The sequence below is a fragment of the Pyrus communis genome, chromosome 15 (genome assembly GCF_041283825.1).
Source record: "Pyrus communis isolate YQ-2024b chromosome 15, ASM4128382v1, whole genome shotgun sequence".
NCBI lineage: Eukaryota > Viridiplantae > Streptophyta > Magnoliopsida > Rosales > Rosaceae > Pyrus > Pyrus communis.
The window spans coordinates 7202751-7226013 of NC_142579.1; the positions used below are offsets into that span (position 1 = coordinate 7202751).

Here is a 23263-nt window from a genome sequence, read left to right on the forward strand (position 1 = left end):
GCATGCTTATGAATCAATTTTGTTAAAAAACTCCAGCTGGGTAAGGTTGGACTGTACCCAGCAAAAGTGTTGCTCGATCCTAGGCCTATCCAGTGTGCCCACCTTGGCTTTAATTTATAAATGTTTATCCTCATCTAACTTTTGTGGCATGAACATATATTAGATTAGTAATCCTAACTACTCTACTGCTTAATTTCCGCTTAGGACCATGACATGAATACCATGGCCTTGTTACAATCACACCAAAATATTTCTCAATATGTTGATTCCCTCGTGGTATAAAGAAAACTTTTGACACCAAGTTAGCTGGGCTATTCTTTCATATAAAAACAATTTCAGTCGTTATTTCTGCAAGCAATAATATACAAGAACAATCTTGTGGATTTGCATAGAATAAAATCGTAGTGTTTGCTTGTGATTTAGGACTTCTCACAGGTGAGGTGCATATATACGGCGCTCTTGGCTTATTTATCTAGTCCAATATTCAAGTGTCATATTTAGATTGGGTGTGACAGATAAGGCCTACATTATTTGCAGACCATCGTAACACGTGTATTTGCTTTCAACCTCGTCCAGTAATAACCATCATATATATATATTCTGCTCCGTCATGCATGAATATTAAGCCCATGGTGCCACTTTTTTGTATGAAAGTTGTGACCGTGCGTTTATTCGAAGTTTGCTGAGCACAAAGACAAATGAAGGAGAGGGACCTGAAAGGAGAACCAAGGAGTTGGGGTCGTCTAATTTGGTATATAGTTGTAAACTTTGACTACATTCTTAGCTTTTAGCAAGCTCAAAATTCACGAAAGTGAAGAAATTTGAGATTACAGTATAAAATTAATTGATAATATGGAGAGTAATTTTCATACAAAGTCTTTTCTTCTATTAATGTGGAACTCATACTCACTATGCCTTTTTTGTGTGACGAATTTTCAAGCCTAGCAAATGGACAATACAAACGGGGTGACATGGAGCACGCGTGGGTTTTAGACTTTGCACATAGGACAACTTGCTCTGATACCATGAAGAAAATTAAGGTTTCACTATAAAACCAAATTGACAATAGGAAAAGTAATCCAATTTACATTTAAACCTATGTAAGATCACTCCTCTCTTTAATGTAGGGCTCATTCTTACCAAAATGTATGCAATTCTTTAGGGATTTCATGCATGCAGGTCCCCTTGCCACTTTGAATCACTCCTGTTAAGTCCTATCTTGAAGAGAATGACACAATTGCCTACTAGCTAATACAGTCGGTCGTGGATTATGCACATGGATTTGGGCTTAAGAACCACAAGAAAAAGGTGTTGCAACATGGACATGGCTTCGTTATCTCCATCCTCTATGATGCTTATAAGGGAAACATTACACGACATGAGTAATGTTCTCTTACTGGGTAAATATTTATTGATAATTTTGGGTTGCACATATTGACAAGCATCAACATAATCAGTTATATAGTTTCATTATCGACTATCAAAACCATAGAAAATTTGGTGAAGAAACACTTTTCTATTAGACGGAATCAACATATTCAGTTACATACGTTATATCTTTGGTTTATACAAGTACAATTGGAGGAGGAGAGAATACAAGACTTATGTGCAATATTCATGCTTTTAATAACTTGAGTGACAAGCCTGTTGTTTGATATGTTATGTTATGGTTGATAGACTACTGGAATATATAGTATTTACTTCATCCTAATTAATCGTCTATTTATAATTTAATATGACACATTGGCTACCAAAACAACGTTACCATTAATTGCACGAACAGATGACCTGTAACTTATCATTAGATCGTGTTTAAGATTTGACAACCTTTCATAAGCATAACCCTAACCTAAGTTGTGATTTCTTGACCTCGTGTAAGGTCGTAGACGTCCCTTCGGGGACATCGTATGGTAGGTTTTAGGGAACTTATTGCACCAAACTAAATCACTGCCAGCTGTTGGAGTGGCACGTCGATCGATCACATATATATCATATCAGATTATGTGGTACACCTTCTACATTCCAAATATTAAGAATTGATAGAATCATATGGTGCCGTCCTCAGCCTAATTTTTTTTTAGAACTTGTGAGGTTGTTGTTGGGGTGTATAAGCCGGCACCGACTAAATATGTTACCACAAGACATGATGGGCGCAAACTCATCAGGACAAATATTCTCACAAGCTTTCCAAACCTTCAACTTCAACTTGTTTTGCATATATATATATATATATGGTCCTACAACATCGCATACCAAAACACATTCAAACAGGCATGGACTTGGTCGCATTTTTGTATAGAACAAGTTTGGTCGACAGTCCCATCTATTCATGCATAATGCATTACACAATCCGACAACGACAAGAATTATCATGTACCAACCCATTGGTCTTTGTGATAAACAACCATTATGTTCACCTAATACGTAATTTATCAAATCGATAAATAAAGTTGCAGCAAGGGAACTTTTTGCAATTAATCTAATTAGGCTATGCAATTTTCAAATTAATGCAGACTTATTTTGTATAATGGCGATCTCAAATAAGATTAGTTAATAGTTCCAATGGTTTTTAAATCTAATTTCCTTTCTCAAATTGGTGGTCAATTATGCATCCTTGCCATTTCTTTATTTGGTAGATACATTCATTTTATTTGTTAGGAATTCAATTCCAATATTATTTAAAATTTTCATTTCTCAGATTGAAGATCAATTAATATCCTTGTCATGCTTAATTCTGGTAGAATATGCTTAATCTTATAATTTTTTTGTTTGAGTACATCGATATTTTTATTCTGAGGAGAGGGAGAGTTCGGCTAACAACACAATGGGCAACCTAATTTAGTATCGAATTCATCATCCACGGGATTCGAGCCTAAGACCTCTTATTTTCAAGTGAAGAGGAATACGACTATACCGTAGTACTGAATGACAATCTTATAATTAGATTAAACAACTTTCTTACATGGCATCCACAAAGCTCCTTCCCAATGTGATCATAACCGATACCTCTAGGTTCTTGAAGAAGTTTAAACAACTTTCTGAAAACTACAAACACTTCATATTATTTCAACTCACCAAGTTTCGAATGTGAGTTGAGCTTCCCTTTACCTTTTCATAGTGGGGGAAGATCTTTCAAATTGAAGTGTGGATTAAAAACTGGCCTCTTGCTTTTAGGATACTTCTAAAAATCATTTGATTATCATATTTAGGATAACAAACATACACTTCTTCTTAATTATGTTCGTTTTTTCTATTTGATTCATTTTTATATGATCACCAAAAAAAAAAAGGTGCATAATTTCCCTATTTTAGGATAACAAACACACACTTATGCTTAAGAGATAAAATCCAGTGAAAAAAATAATAAGAAATGAAAAGTGATGTTTAATTGGGAAAGCTTATGTTAGAAGACTCAACTTTTCCGTAGCAGGTGTAATGCATTGGTGCATTGGTGCATTGGTCAACCTCTCAGTTTCTCACCAAAAAGTCGAACAAATACTAAAATTTTGAAATGGATTTAACAAACCACTTGTTAATTTCTTGTTAAATCCACATCGTCCAAATTTGTCTCATGCTTTGCTAGTATGTAATTGTCTCGCATCTCAGCGGTACACATGTCGTGTGCTTTGTCAAAAAAAAACAAGAGCCTTCGCCACCAGAAGATGTTGACAAGTCCCTTTTTCAATAGCGTTCAACTTCTAAACATATCACCTTTAGCTGTAAAATATTGAACAGTACCGCTCTTTCTTTTTTATATTTTTAACATTATAATTTTACAGATTTCATACCAATTGGTCATTAGTATAAGGATTTTGGGAACCCTAAAAACAAAAAGCATTACTGTAGGGCTAATCCTTTTTCTTTGACACGCTAATTAAGCTTATGGTTTTGACCCCACACACACACCCACAATACACCGGAAAAAAAAAGAAAAAAAAAAAGAAGATAAAGTTGGTTTCTTGGAAGCCACTCTAAAGGAGGCTGTGAGCTTATTTATACACCTTTTGGATGATATTCTGGTTCACAATAATCCTTCAGGGTCAAGCCATCTCTTTGTTTTTTCCCCCATATTTTTTAAGCCCGAGTCTTTCTTTTTTGTCCTTATTCATTTAGATTGTTATCTGCTAATATTCACATTCCAGATGTTATATTAGTTTAACATGGATTTTAATACATCTGTCTTCTAGAAGTAGCTTCATCTATAGGAACCAAAAACTTGAAGGAAAAAAATGGCAGATATGGCAAAGTACAAGGTGAGAAATGAATTGGGTTGTGGTTTTATGGGTGGGATTTTCCAGTGCAGAAGCTACTGGCCTAGAAAATCATCTGTTCATTCACTACCCTCCTCAAACACTAGCAAAAATGATTTGAATCCACCAGTCAGTGATGAGTGCTCTTCAAAGTCTAATGAATCAAAGACCCAACCAACCAAACCCACACAGCGTAGTGCTACTGTAATCTCCTTGAATTTGGGTAAACCTTCTACCAATTTCGACTTGGAACATGCCAGGAAGCCTAGCTTGGGCCATCCAAGCCCTTCAGCTTGCCACCAAAAGGTTCAACCAAGAAGACATTCAGGTGCTGCAAGAAGCTCAACTTTTTCATCCAATGGAGCAGGGCAGATCAAGGTGTCACAGCAGCATGACTTGGTGAAAGAGATGAAGCTACGAAGGGCGTCCACTGCTGGCTCTGCAGAGCTCAGTAAGAAGATCAGTGATCACCAGCAAACCAATGAAAGCAAAGCTGTAGTCCGAGCCACTTCAAGTAGTTTAATTTTTACAGGACAGGGGAGGAACTTGAGGCAGCCAGGCGTTACCAATCAGATAGCAAGCAATAGTCCCAGTGCCATTTCAATCAAAACTCTGGCTTATCATCCTAGAAACGTAGAAGACTCGAGTTCCACACCTAACCGAAAACTAGGAAGCAATGTTGTGATGGGAAACATTGTGAAGAAAAACAGTGATGATTTTGGAGGCATTGCATTCAATAAATTAGACCCTGAGGTGTTGAAGTCCATGGGGAATGAGGCATACAAGGAGGACAGATTTGAAGAGGCCTTGGCTTTGTATGATCGCGCAATTGCGTTGGATTCAAACAAGGCAGCCTACTATAGCAACAAAGGAGCAGCTTTGATTGGTTTAGGCCATCTCATTGAGGCGGTTTTCGAGTGTAAAGAAGCAATCCAGATTGAACCCTCTTACCACAAAGCTCATCATCGGTTGGCAACAACATATCTCAGGTAACATGTTTTCCTGCAGGACACAAATTTTACGTCTTTAGTAGCTTCACCGTGTTGTCTATTAAAACATTTGCTTACACATGAACATTACTCTGTCATTTAGACTGGGAGAAGCAGAGAAAGCATTGGATCACTACAAACACTCGGGTCCATACGCTAAATCGAAAGACATTGACCAATGTCAGGCTCTTCAAAAATGCCTCAGCAGGTGCGCTGAAGCTCAGAAATTACAAGAGTGGAATGTTTTGCTCAATGAAACCCAACTAGCAATTTCCTCAGGTGCCAATTCAGCTCCACAGGTAATTAGCTTTTTTATTTAGTCAATCCCTAGTTATGCCAAAGGTTAATTAATTTAATCGGTTAATCAAAATAATTAATATAAGGTTGTTTAATCATGAGTAGGTGTTTGCTCTACAAGCTGAGGCCTTGCTGAAGCTTCAAAGACAACAAGAGGCCTATGCCACCTACCAAAAACGACCCAGTTTTGGCATTGATATTTGCACCAAATTTTTTGGCATGGCTAGTAGTGCCTATCTGTTAATGATTGGAGCTCAGGTTTACTTGGCTGCTGGCAGGTCAGTTGATTTAAATTAATTAGTACGATTAATATAACATAGGATTTTAAATATGTCCTGCATTGCATCACAAGTTAGGTTGGTCCCTATAATTTATTTGCATCCAACTTTATTTATCTGCATCCAGTAATTTAGTATTGCTTTATCTTAGTTCAGATAAAATGTCAAGATTTTAACATCATAGAGCTACGGGGGTTGGCAGGTTTGAGGACGCGGTAGGTACAGCTACAAATGCAGCATGGCTCAATCCAGGTGACAAGAACGTCGGTATGGTGGTGAAGAGGGCTAGAGCTGTTGCGTCAGCCCGAGTGAGTGGTAACCTTCTCTTCAAGGCATCAAAGTTTTCGGAAGCGTGTGTATTATATGGCCAAGGACTACAGCACGATCCACACAATTCGGTTTTACTATGCAATAGAGCAGCTTGTCGTTCTAAGCTTGGACAATTTGAAAAGGCCATCGAAGATTGCAATGCAGCACTCGATCTGCAGCCTTCTTATAGCAAGGCCAGGCTGCGCCGCGCTGATTGCAATGCCAAGGTGAATTGTTATTACTTGAAAGCCAAGCATACTTTCTGCACAGAAAATTTCATGTGTGATAACCCTTTACTAATTAGTACAGTTCTTTTTGTTTTGTTCTATCTCAGCTGGAGAGGTGGGGAGCTTCAATTCAAGATTATGAGATGCTGATAAGGGAAACTCCTGGAGATGAGGAAGTTGGAAAGGCTTTGTTTGAAGCCAAAATCCAGCTCAAAAGACTACATGGCGAAGATATTGAAGACGCAAAATTCGGATCAAATTTGGTTCTTGTTTCCAGCAATGAGCGTTTCAGATACTTTGTGACATCCCCAGGTAGCTATATATTCTTCCCTATTTTCTAAGTGCTCAATGTTCTACTTTCTACCTAACTAGATAAGAAAGAAGTTCACCAAACTAACACCTCATTGTCTCACCAACAGGGATGTCTGTGGTGCTGTTTTGTAACAAAAGTAAACAAATGAAAGTGTTACAAGCCCTGCACCAAGTCTCCAAAAGATTCCCATCCGTTAATTTTCTCAAGGTTAGTTATTACTAAAGATTATATGGGCAAAAGGAACATTCACAAACATAACTTGTTGCGAACTTTTAATAGAAAGTAGAAATAGGGACACTAAACAAACAATAAGTTGTATATAAATTATGGTTTAGTGTAAAGGTGGGCATAGTCTGGTTTTGGCCGGGATCGGAAATCTCACTGATGGTGTCAGTGTGAGATTTCCTCAGGACCAAAACCAAACCATTGATCCCATCAACCGACCTGGTCTACTTTTGAATATGAATTTGTAAATTTTAGTTCCTATCCAATTTTATTTTTTCAATACAAGTTTGTTACCGGTTCTATTTCTGCATATTTAATCAGCTTATATTAGTATTGTTCTTAACATTCAAAGTGATTTTTTTAAAATTCAGGTGGAGGTAGAAGACCATCCCTACCTGGCCAAAATGGAGGATGTGAGCACAATCCCAGCATTCAAGATATACAAAAATGGATCAAGGGTCAAAGAAATTCCAGGCAAAAACCATGAACAATTAGAAAGCTCAGTCAAATTGTACAGCAGTTGATCAGGATAGTTAAATTAAACAGAAGATAAACAAAAATTACACTTAATATATGGTGACTGGCAGCAGAAACTTCACATCTTCCAAAAGAAGAAGCCCACATGACAAACTTAATCCTTTGCGTGCAGTTCACATAAAAAAAAAAAGGATGGGAAGAGAATCAATGTAATCATAGATTAAATTTAAGGAATATGGAAATTTGAGTGGACTTGAATATGTATACCTTCGTGATTCTTTTATATCTATATATATATATATATATATATATATATATATATATTTATATATTTATTTTTGTTTTGTTTCTGTTCTCCCATATTGTAAGATCCCACATTGCCTAGGGAAGTGGATTCTGTAAGCCTTATATGTATATTCCCATCTCCACCTAGTACGAGGCCTTTTGGGAGCTCACTGGCTTTGGGTTTTGTAGGAACTTCGAAGGTAAGCGAGTTCGCACGAGAGCAATCCCAGGATAGGTGACCCACTGGGAAGTTCTCGTGTGTGCTGACGAGGACGTCGGGCGCCTAAGGGGGTGGATTGTAAGATCTCACATCATCCAGGGGAGTGGATCATGTAAGCTTTATATGTATATTTTCATCTCTACCTAGCATGAGGCCTTTTGGGAGCTCACTGACTTCGGGTTTCGTAAGAACTCTGAAGTTAAGCGAGTTCGCGCGAGAGCAATCCCAAGATGGGTGACCCACTGGAAAGTTCTCATGTGAGTTTCCAGAAACAAAATCATGAGGGTGTGGTCGGGGTCCAAAACGGATAATATCTGCTACGGTGGAGTCGAGTCTGGGATGTGGTATGTTTGCACACCAACATGTACCTGGTTCAAATGAATTGTGGTTTGATTAAAAGTAAGTATTTGAGATTTGTACTCTGTTTGTTAATTTTGTTATTTTTAGAAAACATAAATTTATACAAGCGAGAGTTGAGAAGAGAAAGTTGATGTTAACTTTGTTATATTGATAACTTTTGTTTTATACAAGCCATAGTAACAGGAGAATTTGAACCTAGGATATCATTACCGCTGCCACTAGAATAGTTACAACTACTACGGTACTACCTCTCATTTATGGATTAATACAATAAACATCATTCTACTTTAGGTTAGCTAAATAAGAAACTTCACAAATTTAAAAAAATTAAATTTCATCATTTCAAATCTTATTATTTTAAAATCTTAAATTTTCTCATCTAAACAGAGTTGCACTTGTTGAAGAATATAAAGTCCCGCCTCAAATTTTGACAAAATCAACTTATATTTCTTCTACTACTAATCACACTGGGCTTGTACCCAAAATTGGGTTCTTCTCTGAATTTCAACTTTTGGGTATTCATTGTGATTTGGACCTGATACATAGAGCTTTAGCCACAGGTTTCAGCTTCATCAGTACCAATATAGGCAACATTTTGACTGAATTTTTGTTAAGTTAAAATCACTTTTATTAAAAGATACAATCTACGGGGTAAAAACCATGAAAAGAAAATAGCAAGAGTGACAAAAACGTAATAACTTAGACAAACATTTTTTTACACCGTAGACTGCATCTGTATTAAAGATACGACATGTAAGGTAATGATTTTAAGATAAATGGATAACATGCATTCAAGAAGAGTGGCAAATAAATAACGTCCAAACTTGGAACAAATGGATAACATGCATATAGAAAGAGTGGTCAAAATATAATAATAAGGTAAATTTTCAATTACATTACAGTATGCTTATCTATTGACTTATTTTTAGGTAAAATCTACAAGGCAATGACAATGAAACAAAAAATAAAATGCATTAGGAAGAGATAAAAATGTAGGTCTGGCAATTCCTGACACGACCCGATAATCCGACACGACACGACACGACACGAAATTAACAGGTGCTCGGGTCGACACGATAACGAATCAGGTCGTTATCGTGTAACTCGATAAGCACCTGTTAAGATTACAGGTTAGTTCGGGTATACACATGGGTAACACGATACACGATAAGCAGAATATTAATTTAATAATTTTATAACCCTACAAAAATACTATAATAATTATATATATTAGTTTAACAATTTTATACCCCTAAAAACTATAATAAATAAATATATATATATATATATATATATTAAATTAACTATAATAATTATAATAATTATATATACTATAATAATTATACCCCCAAAATATTAACTATAATAATTATATATATATATATATTAAATTTTAAATTAAATTTTATACCCCTAAAAACTATAATAATTAATATGCATCATGCCGCCCTTTGAAGAAAAAGGGAGGGAAAAATGAAAATTATAAGAAAAGCTGAAAAGGAAACAAAAAAGAGAGCGAAAGATGGGACCTAGTGGTATTTTCAATTTTGCTTGCTACTAGTAGGGTGGGTTTTTCCACCGTGGTCAAGTGTGCACTTGTTCTTGTTAGGATAAGATCTGACAGCTGTGTTCCTGACACGTGTACGTTATTTACCTCTCTCTCTCCTTTTTTTCTTGAGAAAATTTTCATTGTAACGGGAACACAAATAGTATACCATGTGTTTTAATAGAAGTGGTGAGAATTTTTATTTTTTTTAAGTTATTAACTTTCTATCACACATATCCCACTATTTTTATAATGACACGTGATGTGCTACTCTGTGTACCGATCAATTATACGTACAAAATAAATAGATTTAAATCTACTTAATAAATATATATACACACACACCATTGAACTTGATGGGATACGCATTCTACGAAACTAGTTTCAATGATCCAACTGTCAAACATGTTTGTATACTTACAATGATTGAATTCAATGATTTTTTACAGCTACACTCCTTGACCCTATGTGAATACAATGAATGAACTCGATCTTCAATTTAAAATATTTACACTAGTGAATACTACAAAGTCTTATGTTATACTTAATGAAAATATGAATAAACTCTAAGTGTTAGTGAATCTGTCGTTTTGATGGGATACGCATTCTACGAAATTAATTTCAATGATCCAACAATCAAACATGTTTGTATATACTTTGAGATCGAATACGCCAAAAATTGCAAAAAACAGACATTCAGAGATCAAGTAACGGGAGAAAAGTTTTCGACGGTTATCATTGAAAAATCATAATTTAACGGTTATTTTAACTCCGATTTTGATGATTTTTTACAACTACACTTCTTGACCATATGTGAATACAATGAATGAACTCGATCTTCAATTTAAAATATTTACACTAGTGGATACTACAAAATCTTATGTTATAGTTAATAAAAATATGAATAAACTCTTAAGTGTTAGTGAATCTATCGTTTTGATGGGATACGCATCCTACGAATTTAATTTCAACGATCCAACCATCAAAATTGTTTGTATATGCTTCGAGATCGTATACACTAAAAATCACAAAAAACAAACATTCAGAGATCAAGTAAAAGGATAAAACTTTTCGACGGTTATCAATGAAAAATTACGATTTAACGGTTATTTTAACTCCGATTTTGATGATTTTTTACGGCTACACTTCTTGACCTTATATGAATACAATGAATGAACTTGATCTTCAATTAAAATATTTACACTAGTGGATACCGCAAAATCTTATGTTATACTAAATGAAAGTATGAATAAGCAAGTGTTAGTAAATCTATTGTTTTGATGGGATACACATTCTACGAAAACTAATTTCAACAATTCAACCGTCAAACATGTTTGTATATACTTCAAGATCGCATACGCCAAAAATTGTAAAAAACAAACATTCAAAGATCAAGTAATGAGACAAAACTTTTCGACGGTTATCAACGAAAAATCACAATTTCAAGGTTATTTTAACTCTAATTTTGATGATTTTTTACAGTTACACTCATTGACCCTATATGAATACAATGAATGAATTCAATCTTCAATTTAAAATATTTACCCTAGTGGATACCACAAAATCTTATGTTATACTTAATGAAAGTATAAATAAACTAGTGTTAGTGAATCTATCATTTTGATGGGATATGCATTCTACGAAAATAATTTCAACGATCCAACCATCAAACTTATTTGTATATGCTTCAAGATGGCATAAGCCAAAAATCGCAAAAACCAAACATTCATAGATCAAGTAACGAGACAAAACTTTTCAACGGTTATCAACAAAAAATCACGATTTAACGGTTATTTTAACTCCGATTTTGATGATTTTTTACAGGTACACTCCTTGACCCTATATGAATACAATGAATGAATTCGATCTTCAATTTAAACTATTTACACTAGTGGATACCACAAAATCTTATGTCATGATGATCGATGAAAATTGAGGATTTTGTAAAAAGAATAATATGCAAGCTTTGAGTTCCATTGGCAAGGTTTAAACTTTTGAGAAAGGCTTCACAACCTTGAAAACAAAAACTCTTTTATTTTGCATATCCTTGCACATTTAAACAACAAATGTGTTTTAATGTTTTGAAGTAATATTTATGTGGCAATGTGTGGTATGTGAAAATTTAAGAAAAAAATACATTTTTCTTAACGGGTCATAGCGGGTCGGGTCACTTTACCCGTTGGGTAAAGTGACCCGACCTGTTAAGGATCCGTTAAGATAACGGGTGTAACACGACACGACCCGTTAAGATAACAGGTGTTACACAAAAACGACAGACACAACCTGTTTGCCAGGCCTATAAAAACGTATCAGTCACGACAAATTTTGGTATAGATAGACAAATGCACATAAGAAGACACGGATCAAAAAGTGACAATTTAGAAAAACTTATTAATTACATTGTACACCCATTTATATTTAAGATAGAACTTACTTATGCTAATGGATAAAATGCATAGAAAGAGTGACAAAAAGACATCAATTCTCTCTCAAAATTAAGAGCAGTTAAAGAACTAATGGATAAAATGCATAGAAAGAGTTAGGAATCCCTTTGAAGCTTGTCTTTTTGTTCATACTCTGTTTTGGAGTTTTGGTAGATTGTCCAAGCACTACATGAGTAAGGTGCTGCTCTGAGAATCCCTCTGCTGTTACTCAGAGTTGCTGGTTGATATGATAAGCTCATGCTTCTTGACCCTACAATTCTGACGAAATCTCAGTTCTTTTTCTACTTGGAACATTCTCCTTGGTTTGGACACTCACCATCGCTAATCTAAAAATCTCCTTCTAGTGCCATTTAGGTCCCACCTAACGTCGTCCAGGTCCTACCTAGACACTAGGCAACTAGCCATCGCTCTAATTAATGCCTAGGCATTTAAAAATTAAAGAATGATGCCTAGACACCCGCCTTGGTCGTGAGTCACTTAGATAGAAAATAAATAAGTTTCATTTTGCATTTTATTTTTTCAATAAATTGTAAGAGATTTATTGCATACTTAAATTACACACATTATAGTATTGTTCCCCATGTTTTCACTATGTTCCAATACATTATAATATATGTCTTTTTATTTTGTAGTTTATGATGAAATTATATATATTTTAAGTATAAGCAGACATTTATTTATACGAAATATAATAGATTTACTTAAATTTGTCTAGCCCGCCTAGGCGCTATGCCTAGCCTGCCGCCTGACTAGAGCCTAGCGTCTTTTAGAATCTTACTCACCACATAATAAAAATCACAAGTAATTTCTGATTTCTTAATTAAAAAGATATACATCACGAAAATATAAAATGCTGGCATAACCCTTTTCCAGGAAAAAAGGAGAAAAGCTGTACATGTAATAATCTAGAGCGACAAGAATGAAGCAAAAGTAATGCTAAAGGAGCTTGGAATTTACCAGTTTCCCGCTGAATAATTCAGTGGACAAACCAGCTCACAAAAAAAAAAAAAAACAAATCAAAGCAGAAAATTAACAGAACCAAAAAAAAAAAAAGCATCATATCTTCCAACTTCGACTCCTGGAAATTGCTTCCTTCAATCCACCAACAACCCACGTCTCCTTTGCAATGTCCGAAGAAATATTGTAGAGATCAGAATCATATGCCATCACCACCAAATTCTCCATCTTCTTTTTCTGCTTGTCTTCCTCCATTAAACTCCTCAGTGTAACTTTTGCTTTTTTCTCTTCCTTCTCCAACCCATTTTCTCCTCCTTCATCGTCGCCGTCTTCTTCTTCGTCTTCGTCGTCTTCTTCTTCTTCTTCTTCTTCTTCTTCTTTCTCTTCTAGCCATGTTTTTGCAGGGGCGGACCTGCACCTCATTAGCAACAAAGCATTTGGCGGTGGAACGGCGGCTGCTGGAGCTTCAGAAGTTGATCCAATTCCGACACCGTCATCGAAATTTGGCGTACAGTTTCTCTCCTTTTTGTCCTCTTTACAAAACCCATTACTCTGATTTTCCTGTAAAACCATAAACCATTTGGAAAACACAGTCCTAGAGCTACTCTGGTCAGAACCGTCACTAATTCCCACACCACCCGCATGGTTTTCTCGACCGTCTCTGTTTTCTTCCTCATCTTCTTCATCTTCGTCGTCGTCGGAAGTTATATCGGATTCGTGAGGAAAAGAACCGAAACACCGAAAATCGAACCTGATACTTCTCAAGCAAGTCAAGAATTGCATGACTTCTTTCTTGAACCCGAAAGCCTCAGCCCAATTGGGTCTCCTCTGTTTCCTCTGTTTTTTGTTGTTGTGAATTTTCTCAATCTCTTCCATCACTGACTGCCAGCTTTTGCACGAGCCTGACTTGTGCCGGACTTTGATTTGTCCCGCACATGTGACTTTTGGGGACGTGGGCTCAGAGATTTCCGAACTCACGGACTTGGTCTTGGCCCACATCAGAGGACTAGCATGACCAAGACCGCTCCTCCCAATGCTCGACTTTTTTACGAGTTGATGCTGATGCTGGTGGTGGTGGTGGGGGTGGCGGCAGTTGGGCTCCGAGGACCTTGCCGGACTGCAAATTGGTTTCGGCATGAGTTTTAGATGGGTTCTTGAAGGAAAACATACTAAGAGATCAGCTGAGAGTGCTCCCTTGGCCTCCCTTCGCTTCATATTTTGAATGTTTGTTGCTTTGCTGCTTCAATTTTCTCCCTTGTCTCTCTCTCTCTCTCTCTCTCTCTCTCTCTCTCTACCTGTTTAGGTTTCTCCTTTTTTTTTAAGATCATGTGCTCTGCTTTGCTTTCTTGCTGAAATTGTGTGTTTTTTGGTTTTTGATGTGTGCTCTGGATGGGCTTTTAAAAGAAAGGAGGGATTTCTCCTAAAACAAAAACAAAAAAGAAAGGAGGGAGAGCTTGACAGCTTTCCTCTGCTTTTGCCTTTACTTGATGTATTGAACATCTCTGTCTTTGCTTTTTTCTCTTTTCCTAGTTCCTATTATTTTTTTTGCAGTAATTGACATTACATCGACTAACAATCTACAATATTTACTATATGATCAACATTTGAGAGATTATTCATTGATGTTACTAAACACCGACCAAATATCAATCCTATTGTAATAAGCATGGACAAAGTATTCAACTGTTTCAAGTACTATAAATTAATATCTGATAACATTTAAATTGATATTCGCTATCATTTAAATTGATATCTATTAGCATTTAATATTTTTCCTTCAATAAATATAAAAAAATATTATTAATTGTATTAAATACTGTAAATTAATATTCGATATCACCAGTATTTTTCCTTCTAACACTACTTTTTGCACCCTTTGAAATGGGGTCACAAACATTGCTTCTTTCGTGGCCTTTACTTTTTCTCTATGCTTCCATAACATATTCAAACTTTTTTTTAAGAAAGGTGCATGGGAAAGTTAAGGGCCACGAGCCTTGTTTAATTATGCAATCATACCACCAACTTGTGAACCCATGCCCTATATTGCATTGCTAGTGCCCACAAAAGCAAGTGAACAACTACCAAACCACTTCTCTTCATCTTCAATGGAACCCCACAAGAGTTGGAGAGGTCTTCTTAAGTCATTCTTAGTGATTTCACACCCTTTCATTTTGATGGGATGTGTAAATAATTGCTTAGTGATTGAGTTAGTAATATGTCATTTAATAAAATCACTTGGTATAACTACCATTATGGTAGAGTCAAGCCAAAGAAAGAACGTTGTTCTGTTCATTCCTCTCACTTATTCACCTACAAATCACAATGTGACATATTTACAAACCTATCTCATGAAAAATTGGAAAATATATTTCTATAACTATGTCAAAAGAAAAGAAATCATAGGTAGGTGATAGAAATGAAAAAGAAAATATCACTCAAAAGTTAAAACCATTTGCAAACACGTAGCCAAGATAGCTAAAACAAAATACTTAACCGTTTAAATATTGAATATCACTCGAATAAAAAAGATTAAATAACATTTATAAGTTTAGATAAGATTGCTTCTTAATCTTCCAAAGTATTGAGAGACATTACCAAACTTACATTTTATGTGCTAATTTTCTATCCCTTCTCTCTCCAACTCTCTATAGCCAAACACAAGATAGTAGTGGCGGCTGGTGAGCTTTGATAATATGAGCAATGCATTGTTTAACTGAATTTCATTCAGCTAGCAAACACGAGTTCAAATCTTCTGCATTTATTTTGTGTGTGACCTCTTTGTAGCATTTATTATTGATTAACATGTGTTCATAAACTTGATCCTCCTTAACTTTGTTGTCACAAAATTAACACGTTAATTAATAATAGAAGTCACATAGACAGTACACAAAATGAATACAGAAGATTTGAAGTCAGTAAACCCAAGAGGTTGTGAAAAGCAAAAGGACTAGAAAAGAAAGGATGGGATCCGCAGAGTTCATCATCAAAAAAGAGGAATGGGATTAGGCAAAGTGTGGTTGTGATGATGAAGTGATAGCAATGCACTTGAGAGCATGGAAAAAAGATGACCCCCTCTAACCACTACTTGCCTTAGGAATTTGGGATTAGACTTTACTTTTATTTGGGGCCTTCCATGCATGTATATCCGAAAAAGGTCTCATACTCAAATCCATGTATTATATTACTCTCTTTTCCTTTTCGATTCACATTGATAGAGTATAAAATCCCATATCATTAATCCCAAGCCTTCAACTATAATATAAAATCATGTACCTCTCTATTGATTCCATACTAGTTGATTTTGACTTGGATGATGTTTAAGTTTTAGCATACGTTTAGAGTAATATACCTGATGTTAATTGATTTTGAATTGGATGCTCGAGTTTTAATATAGGTTCGTAGCAAGCAACTCTGCCACACGTTACTTTACTTCAGTAAGTAAAACTAGTTCACGTATTTGACTAAATTAATCACACATAAGAGATCCCAAATCGTATATAAATTTTGTAATCAGGATTCAAGGCGAGAGTAATATGAAAAATGTAGCACCACTTAACATACATAGAAGCTGGTCAATTGATATTTGTCTCCACTTGATTGAAGATGGTCTAAAGTTTACATAATTGCTTTCCTAAGGTCCTTATTTGAGGACCTGTGAGGTTCTTTTTCATATGAGTCCTCAAATTAATCTTATGGTAGATTAAGTTATTAACTAATAATTCTTGTTACATTGATACACAACAATTCTTCGAAGTGATTAAATTAAAACAAAATTTTCGCATAAAATCTTTCGTCTTCTTCCCTGTCATCTTTCTCCTCCACATTCCCTTCCTTTCTCCATCTCTCTCTCGATTGTTCACTCTCCTCTCCTCCTAAGTTTTTTTTTGTTTTCTTCGATGTGATTAACAAAATTCTCGCACAAAATCTTTCGTCTTCTTTCCCTACTGTCTTTCTCCTCCACATCTCATTCCTCTCTCCTTCTCTCTTGATCGTTCACTCCCCTTCTCTCCTCCTAAGTTTTTTGTTTTCTTCGATGTGATCAAATTAAAACAAAATTCTTACATAAAATCTTTCGTCTTCTTCCCCCACTGTCCTTCTTCTCCACATCCCCTTCCTCTCTCCATCTCTTCCTTGATCGTTCACTCCCCTTCTCTCCTCCTAAGTTTTTTGTTTTTTCTTTTCGCATATGAAAAAGGGAGAGGGACCTTTTTTTTTTATATTTTTCACCGTCATCAAAAAATTTCATATGAAAAAATGGTTTACACATATGTGAAAAAGGGGATGCCAATTTTCGAAAACAATCTCAATTTTTTTTGGTGCTTTGTAACTAACTAAGCTTGAATATTATTGATAAAAGATTGGATGAAATTGGATACATAAGTTATTATGGTTTTATGCAATTGGATTTGTTGGGTTTAGATATTCAGTGAGGAGACTAGGTTTTGCAGATAGAAGGGATTTGACATGAAATGAAACGTTCTTCTCTCTTCTTGTTTTTTTGTTTTATCAATAGTATTTTGTTTCTGTGTAACAATAATTATTTAAGTTGATAGATTAAGTTATCATAAGATTAATCTGAGAACTCATATAAAAAACCGAAGTCACAGGTTATCAAAATGAGAACTTTAGGAGAGTAGCTTTCCTTAAGTTGAACTTGTATGGATGACATAGATGATATATATTTTTGTGATAAGTTAAATACTTAGTTGTGAATAGTCCACATATGTTTAAAGTGCAAGTCACAAACACTTTTGAGGTTTGATGTGCTGTCAAAGCTATTGCAATGAGTAGGATGATTTTCGTGACAGTATTTTCTAGTATGCACCTATACTCCGGGAGTCTTGGTCATTTAATATTTTCGTTTCATTTTGCCTTGCGCTTATCAAACGCGGAATACAACAGCTATCCAACTCCGTCCTGTGTGTACCTAACATAGTACGAAACCTTCATTCTATCCTATTTCGTTCCGTCTTATTTCATCCCATCTACGTACCGAACGCTCCTTAAATTCTCGTTCAAAATCTTTGGATGCACATCTAATCATAATATAGTTTTGAGTGAAGTGCCGATTTAGTCATTGAACTATCACTTCAGTGAAAATTAAGTCTTTGAATTATTTTTTTCAATAAAATAAGCCCCTAAATTCATTAAAATTGCTAATTTCATCCCTACTATTATATTCAAAGCTATTTGATCCAATTTTTGGTCAACGTAAGTCACTTGACACACTTTAGAATGTCATACCGTCATTTTCTCGACTATAAGCCCTTAACATTTTATATAGGTTACTAATCTAACGTCTAATATACCCTCCAAAGTAAACTTCATACACAATCTTTTTATGAAAAATTATCAATCTACCCTTCAATGTGCATTACATGAAAGTAACGTGACTTAAATTGATGGGAAATTAAATATAGTAACTTCGAATCTAATATTAGGGATGTAATTGACATATTTCTATAATTCAAGGACTGATTTTTCTAAAAAAAAATAGTTTAAGGACCTAATTTTCAATTGGTGATAATTCAGAGACTAAATTGACACTTTACCCTATAGTTTTTGCATAAAGAGTCCTAGTACTTGGTACACAAACATTTTTTTGCACAAAAACCAAAGCCCTTCGAAGGGAGAGAAACTTTCGTATCACATAATGCATACTTTAGGAATTGGATTTTCATAAGACCATGCGCACATGGATATTCATGGTATCATGTGATATTCTAAACCACTCTAATATACAAACAAGTTTGAATTCGAGTACAAGGAAGCGAGCACACTACTTGACCAATCAACTAACCAACATTTAATACTAATCATGCTCACTTAATGGGTAATTTTCTGTTCATTTGATCCTTAAGTTAAGATAAAAAAGTTCAAAAAAAAAAAAACATGCCGGTCAAGCAAAGCCAGCCCAAGTCTAAAGTTTGCGAAAAATAATGGAGAAAGTACATCTATGTTTGTTGACCTATTTCTTATCTTATGCATCATTGAGACTTTTTTGAGACACGTAGGGTGAAGTGAACATGGATGGAGAAGTTGAGTTTTTAAAGTTGTGGGAGGTGAGAGGTGGATGATGTCACCTTCTCGTTAACACAATGATTCCTCCTATATCACTACCATTCTCAAACACAACGTAAACATGATTTATACCCTAATATTGAACTTTAATAAAATAATGAGACAGGTGAAACCGTGAAGGTTGAACGAAACAGTGACAAGGATTTGAACTCGGGTGCGTAGGAGGAACACATCCGCTTTAGATAACATCGACACGATATGTTTATTTTGACACTGAAATGTTTAAGTTATAGAAACAGTTTGAATTGTTATGATGGTCTATGAGCTTAAAAGAGGAGATTGACTTTGAAATGGTAAAGATGGATACCATATTGGTAAAAATTAAAGCAATTAGGACTCTAAAAAGCTAGTAGTTGTATAGTCTAATCTAACTAAAAGTTGAGTTTCACATGTCCTTATATTGGTATCAGAACAGGAACAACCGAAAACCCCCTCTTCAGAGGACTGCCTTATTCGGTTATACACCGGAGGGAATCGAACTCATGACCTATCTTAATCCTAGTTCATTATCCTACCCTCCCTCACCGCTTGGGGTTACCTCACCGCTTGGGCTAACCCCAAGGGGTTAAAAATTGGGCCCTTTCTTTGGCATCCCTTACCACTTTTCATTTTGAGGTACAGAAGTATATAAGCTTTGACATTCATTCCCAAGTGTCAAACAGAGTTTTCTGTGGCCCTGCAATATGGTATCACCTGAGGAATTAATAGCAGCATTAGGTACACCTATAACTACAATCAAGTCAATTTTTCCATAGAAGCGCAAATGAGGCAAACGACAGACCCAAATGGTTCTAAATAGAGACATGCGCTTAACCCCAAATCATCTCCTATCAACGTCATAGGTATTGTCAATGAAAATCTACAGTGAAATTCAATATTCACTCTCAGATAGATGAACCCAATGAAACTACCTGTATCTGGTTAGAGATCATAATGTTAAACAAAAAGTTTGCAGACTGCAATGCAATAAAGAGTTAATACCTAGCCATCTGGGAAACAAATTTATTTGTCACAATCACTAATATACAACCAAGGAAGACCAAAGTAGGAACATATGCAACCGTAAGAGTCAAACACACAGCAGAAACTGATAACCTTAGTTCAAGATATTGGTAACCTAAAGCCTAAAAGAGCACTAAGCATAACTTTCGAGTAGCAAATATCGTTACTTGTCCGATGATCACTCCTTTATATTGCATTCAAATTTTAAAGAATTTCAGAAATGCGGGTCATCCTTCTATCGCATTCAAAGTTCAAAGAATTTAATAAATGAAGCAGGTATAACACATCGACAATAACATGAATTGAAGAGTAACAATTTTCTTAGAAAGACTAACAGAAAGAAACAGTACACAAAAGAAAATACCTCAGTAACAATCAGGAGATCATGATTTCCCTTCATGCACTCTTCCTTCAAGTTCATTTGCATAAGGAATAACATATAACTCAGCAAACTTCTGTTTAGAGTATTTGCAGATTGTGATCAAATTATGTTTTTTACCAAGTAGTTTTTTCTTTTCGAGGATCTCCATAACTCGTAAACGTGGTTTCAGCCTGTGCTCGACACTATAAATAAGCAATTCTGGGCGATTAACTATAAACGAGATATCAAACTTGCCAGTGCTGAGTAGCAATTCTGCAACCTCCTTAATCTTGTTCTCAGATACCGCAAACACCTGAGGTACCCTCCTAAAAACCGCTGAGATATCATCTTCTGAAAGCCCCAAACTCTTGAAAAGCTTCACCTTCCGTTCCCATGTATCCACAGTCAGCGAAGTCATGATCCGAATTGCTGATAGGAACCTCTTGGACTTCATATCAAAACCCATCTCGTTAACCCTTTTAACAACTTCCACAATACTCTCCGGCTTATGCACAAAAAACCTTGGAAACTGAAAAATGTATTTGATAATCTGTGGCGATTTTATACCATAACTCTGTAAGACCTCAACATTGGACATCATTGTCTTCTCCAAGTCATATTTAAGAAACCACCCGGGCAACTTTAAAGCCTTGAGCACACGAGCATTCGATCCGAGAATCTTCTTGAGCACCAACAGAGCAGGGGCAAGCCTATTATCGGCACTTCGCCACAGAATCCAGGGGTCAGAGGACACAATATCGACAATGTCGGAATCCGAAAAGCCCAAGTCCTGGAAAACCTTGAATTTGGGTTTGAGGACAGTGTCAAGATTGGAAGTTAGAATCCTGGGGACCCTTTTAATCACATCTTCCATATGGGTCTTCGAGAAGCCGCTTTCTCTGAGAAACGAAATCACCGAACTAGAATCTGCAGGGCTTTTCAGAAAAGCGATTGTTGATGCGGCTTTCAAAGCGGCTTCTGGGGAAAATTGATGCTGGGTGATTAAGTATTCAGATACAGATATTTTGGATTTTGATTTCGGCTTTTCGAGTCGGGAGGAAGAGTAGAACAAGAGTGAGATTGAGTGGCAGAGAGGGGATTTGTGTAGCTCAACTGAGGTTAGTGAGAGTAAGATTAGCTTTTTGTTAATCTGGGTTATCATATTTTGGGGGATTTTAGAAGTGATTTGCATATGAAATACAGAGAAGTTGGAATTGAAATATAAACTTGCCTGGGATTCGTACCAAGTGGTGATGCCAAGAAGTATGCTCTGTGTCTCTGGCCAACTCCCGCTTGTTAGGGTTTCGTTCTTCCTGTATAAATTTGGCCCATACTCTTCATGTTCCTAAACCCTAAATCCTGATTTTTGTAATCTTTTTCTACTTCTAACTTACTTTCTTCACTTATATTGATTTTTATTAAAGAATTAATATCTCTTTAAACCCAATTTTATTACCTAAATTCTTATTTCAAACCTAATTCAAAATGTAAAGTTATGTTTACACTCATTCTTTTATAAAATAACATCTCTAATTGAATATATATATTTTTTTTAAAAGAGGTGTCCTTTGCATTTCCATGGCCCTTTTTTTTTTTTTTTTTTTTTTTTTAATCTCTTTGCGACGAGATCTAGACATTTGCTCTTTTTGTTTTCTTTATGCTGATGCATAAGCAACAAATCAAACAATTAATTCCCTTTTATTTAACAACAGGTAAGCAAGTTTATAATCTAAGAACATTGGTAAGCAGTTTTTCTTTGAAATTTTTCCATTTACGAGGCTTGCTGTGTTTCTGGCCAAGTTCGAGTCAGCTAATGCTGACAAATAAATAATGTCTTTCGTAATCTGTCCACCGATCTCGTTGCTAATACTTTGTGACGACACATTCATTTGCTAAAGTAAAGATGAACTCTGTCATCCCATATACTTCGTCAGTAGTAATCATACTACTGTTGTAATACATAAAAGTAGTAATTTTAAAATGTTAGCAACAATCTAGGTCGTGGTCCAATGTTAAGGTCCTTGCAATGTCTGCAAGTCTGCAAGTCCTTGCAATGTGCTGCATTGTGTTATAGGTAAACTAAAAATTCTTGTATAAGTCGAAAAATTGAAAGAACAAAAATCTTGGTGCTTGAAGTTTTGCATTTTTCCAATCATCACAAAGTAGTATAGTTTCCTTTTATATTGCGTTTTCATCTCGAAAAGAATCTCAAAGAAAGAAAAAAAATCTCATGAGCAGATGCCATCGCTAGTTATTGGTTAAGGTTGATGAGGTTGGGCAATCATTATCTGCACCAATAATCAAGTTATATGTCTTTGCAATATTAATCAAAAGTTCTTGCAATGGTGTTTTGGTGCACAGATAGACATCGACAAAGAAAAACAAATACAATATAATATAAAAAGTATGAAATTTGACCCAAAGGAGAAGCAAATGAACAGAATATTCATAAATTGAGTCATATCTTAGTTGAAGGATTCAAAACTTCAAAATCACCATCCATCAATAGAAAAGCTTGTTTTTCTCTGTTAGAGCTATTAGGATTTTAGCTAGAATGAACGTATGATAAACAAAGGGTGATGCGAGGGTTTAGTTATAGTGTGTGGGTTTGATAAATATGAGTTTTATTATTAATTTTATTT

The 23263-nt window shown here is 35.4% G+C and overlaps 3 protein-coding genes across 5 annotated transcripts; 1 reads left to right on the forward strand and 2 right to left on the reverse strand.

The window, feature by feature from the left end:
- The first annotated feature begins 4023 nt into the window (after positions 1 to 4023).
- LOC137713602 (TPR repeat-containing thioredoxin TTL1) lies at positions 4024 to 7625 on the forward strand. Its single transcript, XM_068452928.2, has 7 exons — positions 4024 to 5239; positions 5343 to 5538; positions 5642 to 5814; positions 6017 to 6350; positions 6458 to 6662; positions 6770 to 6870; positions 7260 to 7625. The coding sequence occupies exons 1-7, from the start codon at positions 4230 to 4232 to the stop codon at positions 7410 to 7412; spliced, it is 2172 nt and encodes a 723-aa protein (XP_068309029.2). The 5' UTR covers positions 4024 to 4229; the 3' UTR covers positions 7413 to 7625.
- A 5430-nt stretch (positions 7626 to 13055) lies between these two features.
- On the reverse strand, positions 13056 to 14616 carry LOC137718546 (uncharacterized). Its single transcript, XM_068458102.2, has one exon. The coding sequence runs from the start codon at positions 14390 to 14392 to the stop codon at positions 13277 to 13279; it is 1116 nt and encodes a 371-aa protein (XP_068314203.2). The 5' UTR covers positions 14393 to 14616; the 3' UTR covers positions 13056 to 13276.
- A 4784-nt stretch (positions 14617 to 19400) lies between these two features.
- LOC137715330 (transcription termination factor MTERF8, chloroplastic) lies at positions 19401 to 22130 on the reverse strand. 3 transcript variants are annotated; one of them, XM_068454621.2, is made up of 2 exons: positions 20625 to 22130; positions 19401 to 19951 (listed from the first exon to the last, which is right to left on the reverse strand). In XM_068454621.2, exon 1 carries the CDS (start codon positions 21811 to 21813, stop codon positions 20644 to 20646), a length of 1170 nt encoding a protein of 389 aa, XP_068310722.2. In that variant the 5' UTR covers positions 21814 to 22130; the 3' UTR covers positions 19401 to 19951; positions 20625 to 20643. The 3 variants fall into 3 exon arrangements, with proteins under 3 accessions (XP_068310722.2, XP_088541288.1, XP_088541289.1); XM_088685162.1 differs by having other exon boundaries at positions 19401 to 19934; positions 20625 to 22087; XM_088685163.1 differs by lacking the exon at positions 19401 to 19951 and having other exon boundaries at positions 20473 to 21734; positions 21853 to 22089.
- Between the last annotated feature and the right edge of the window lie 1133 nt (positions 22131 to 23263).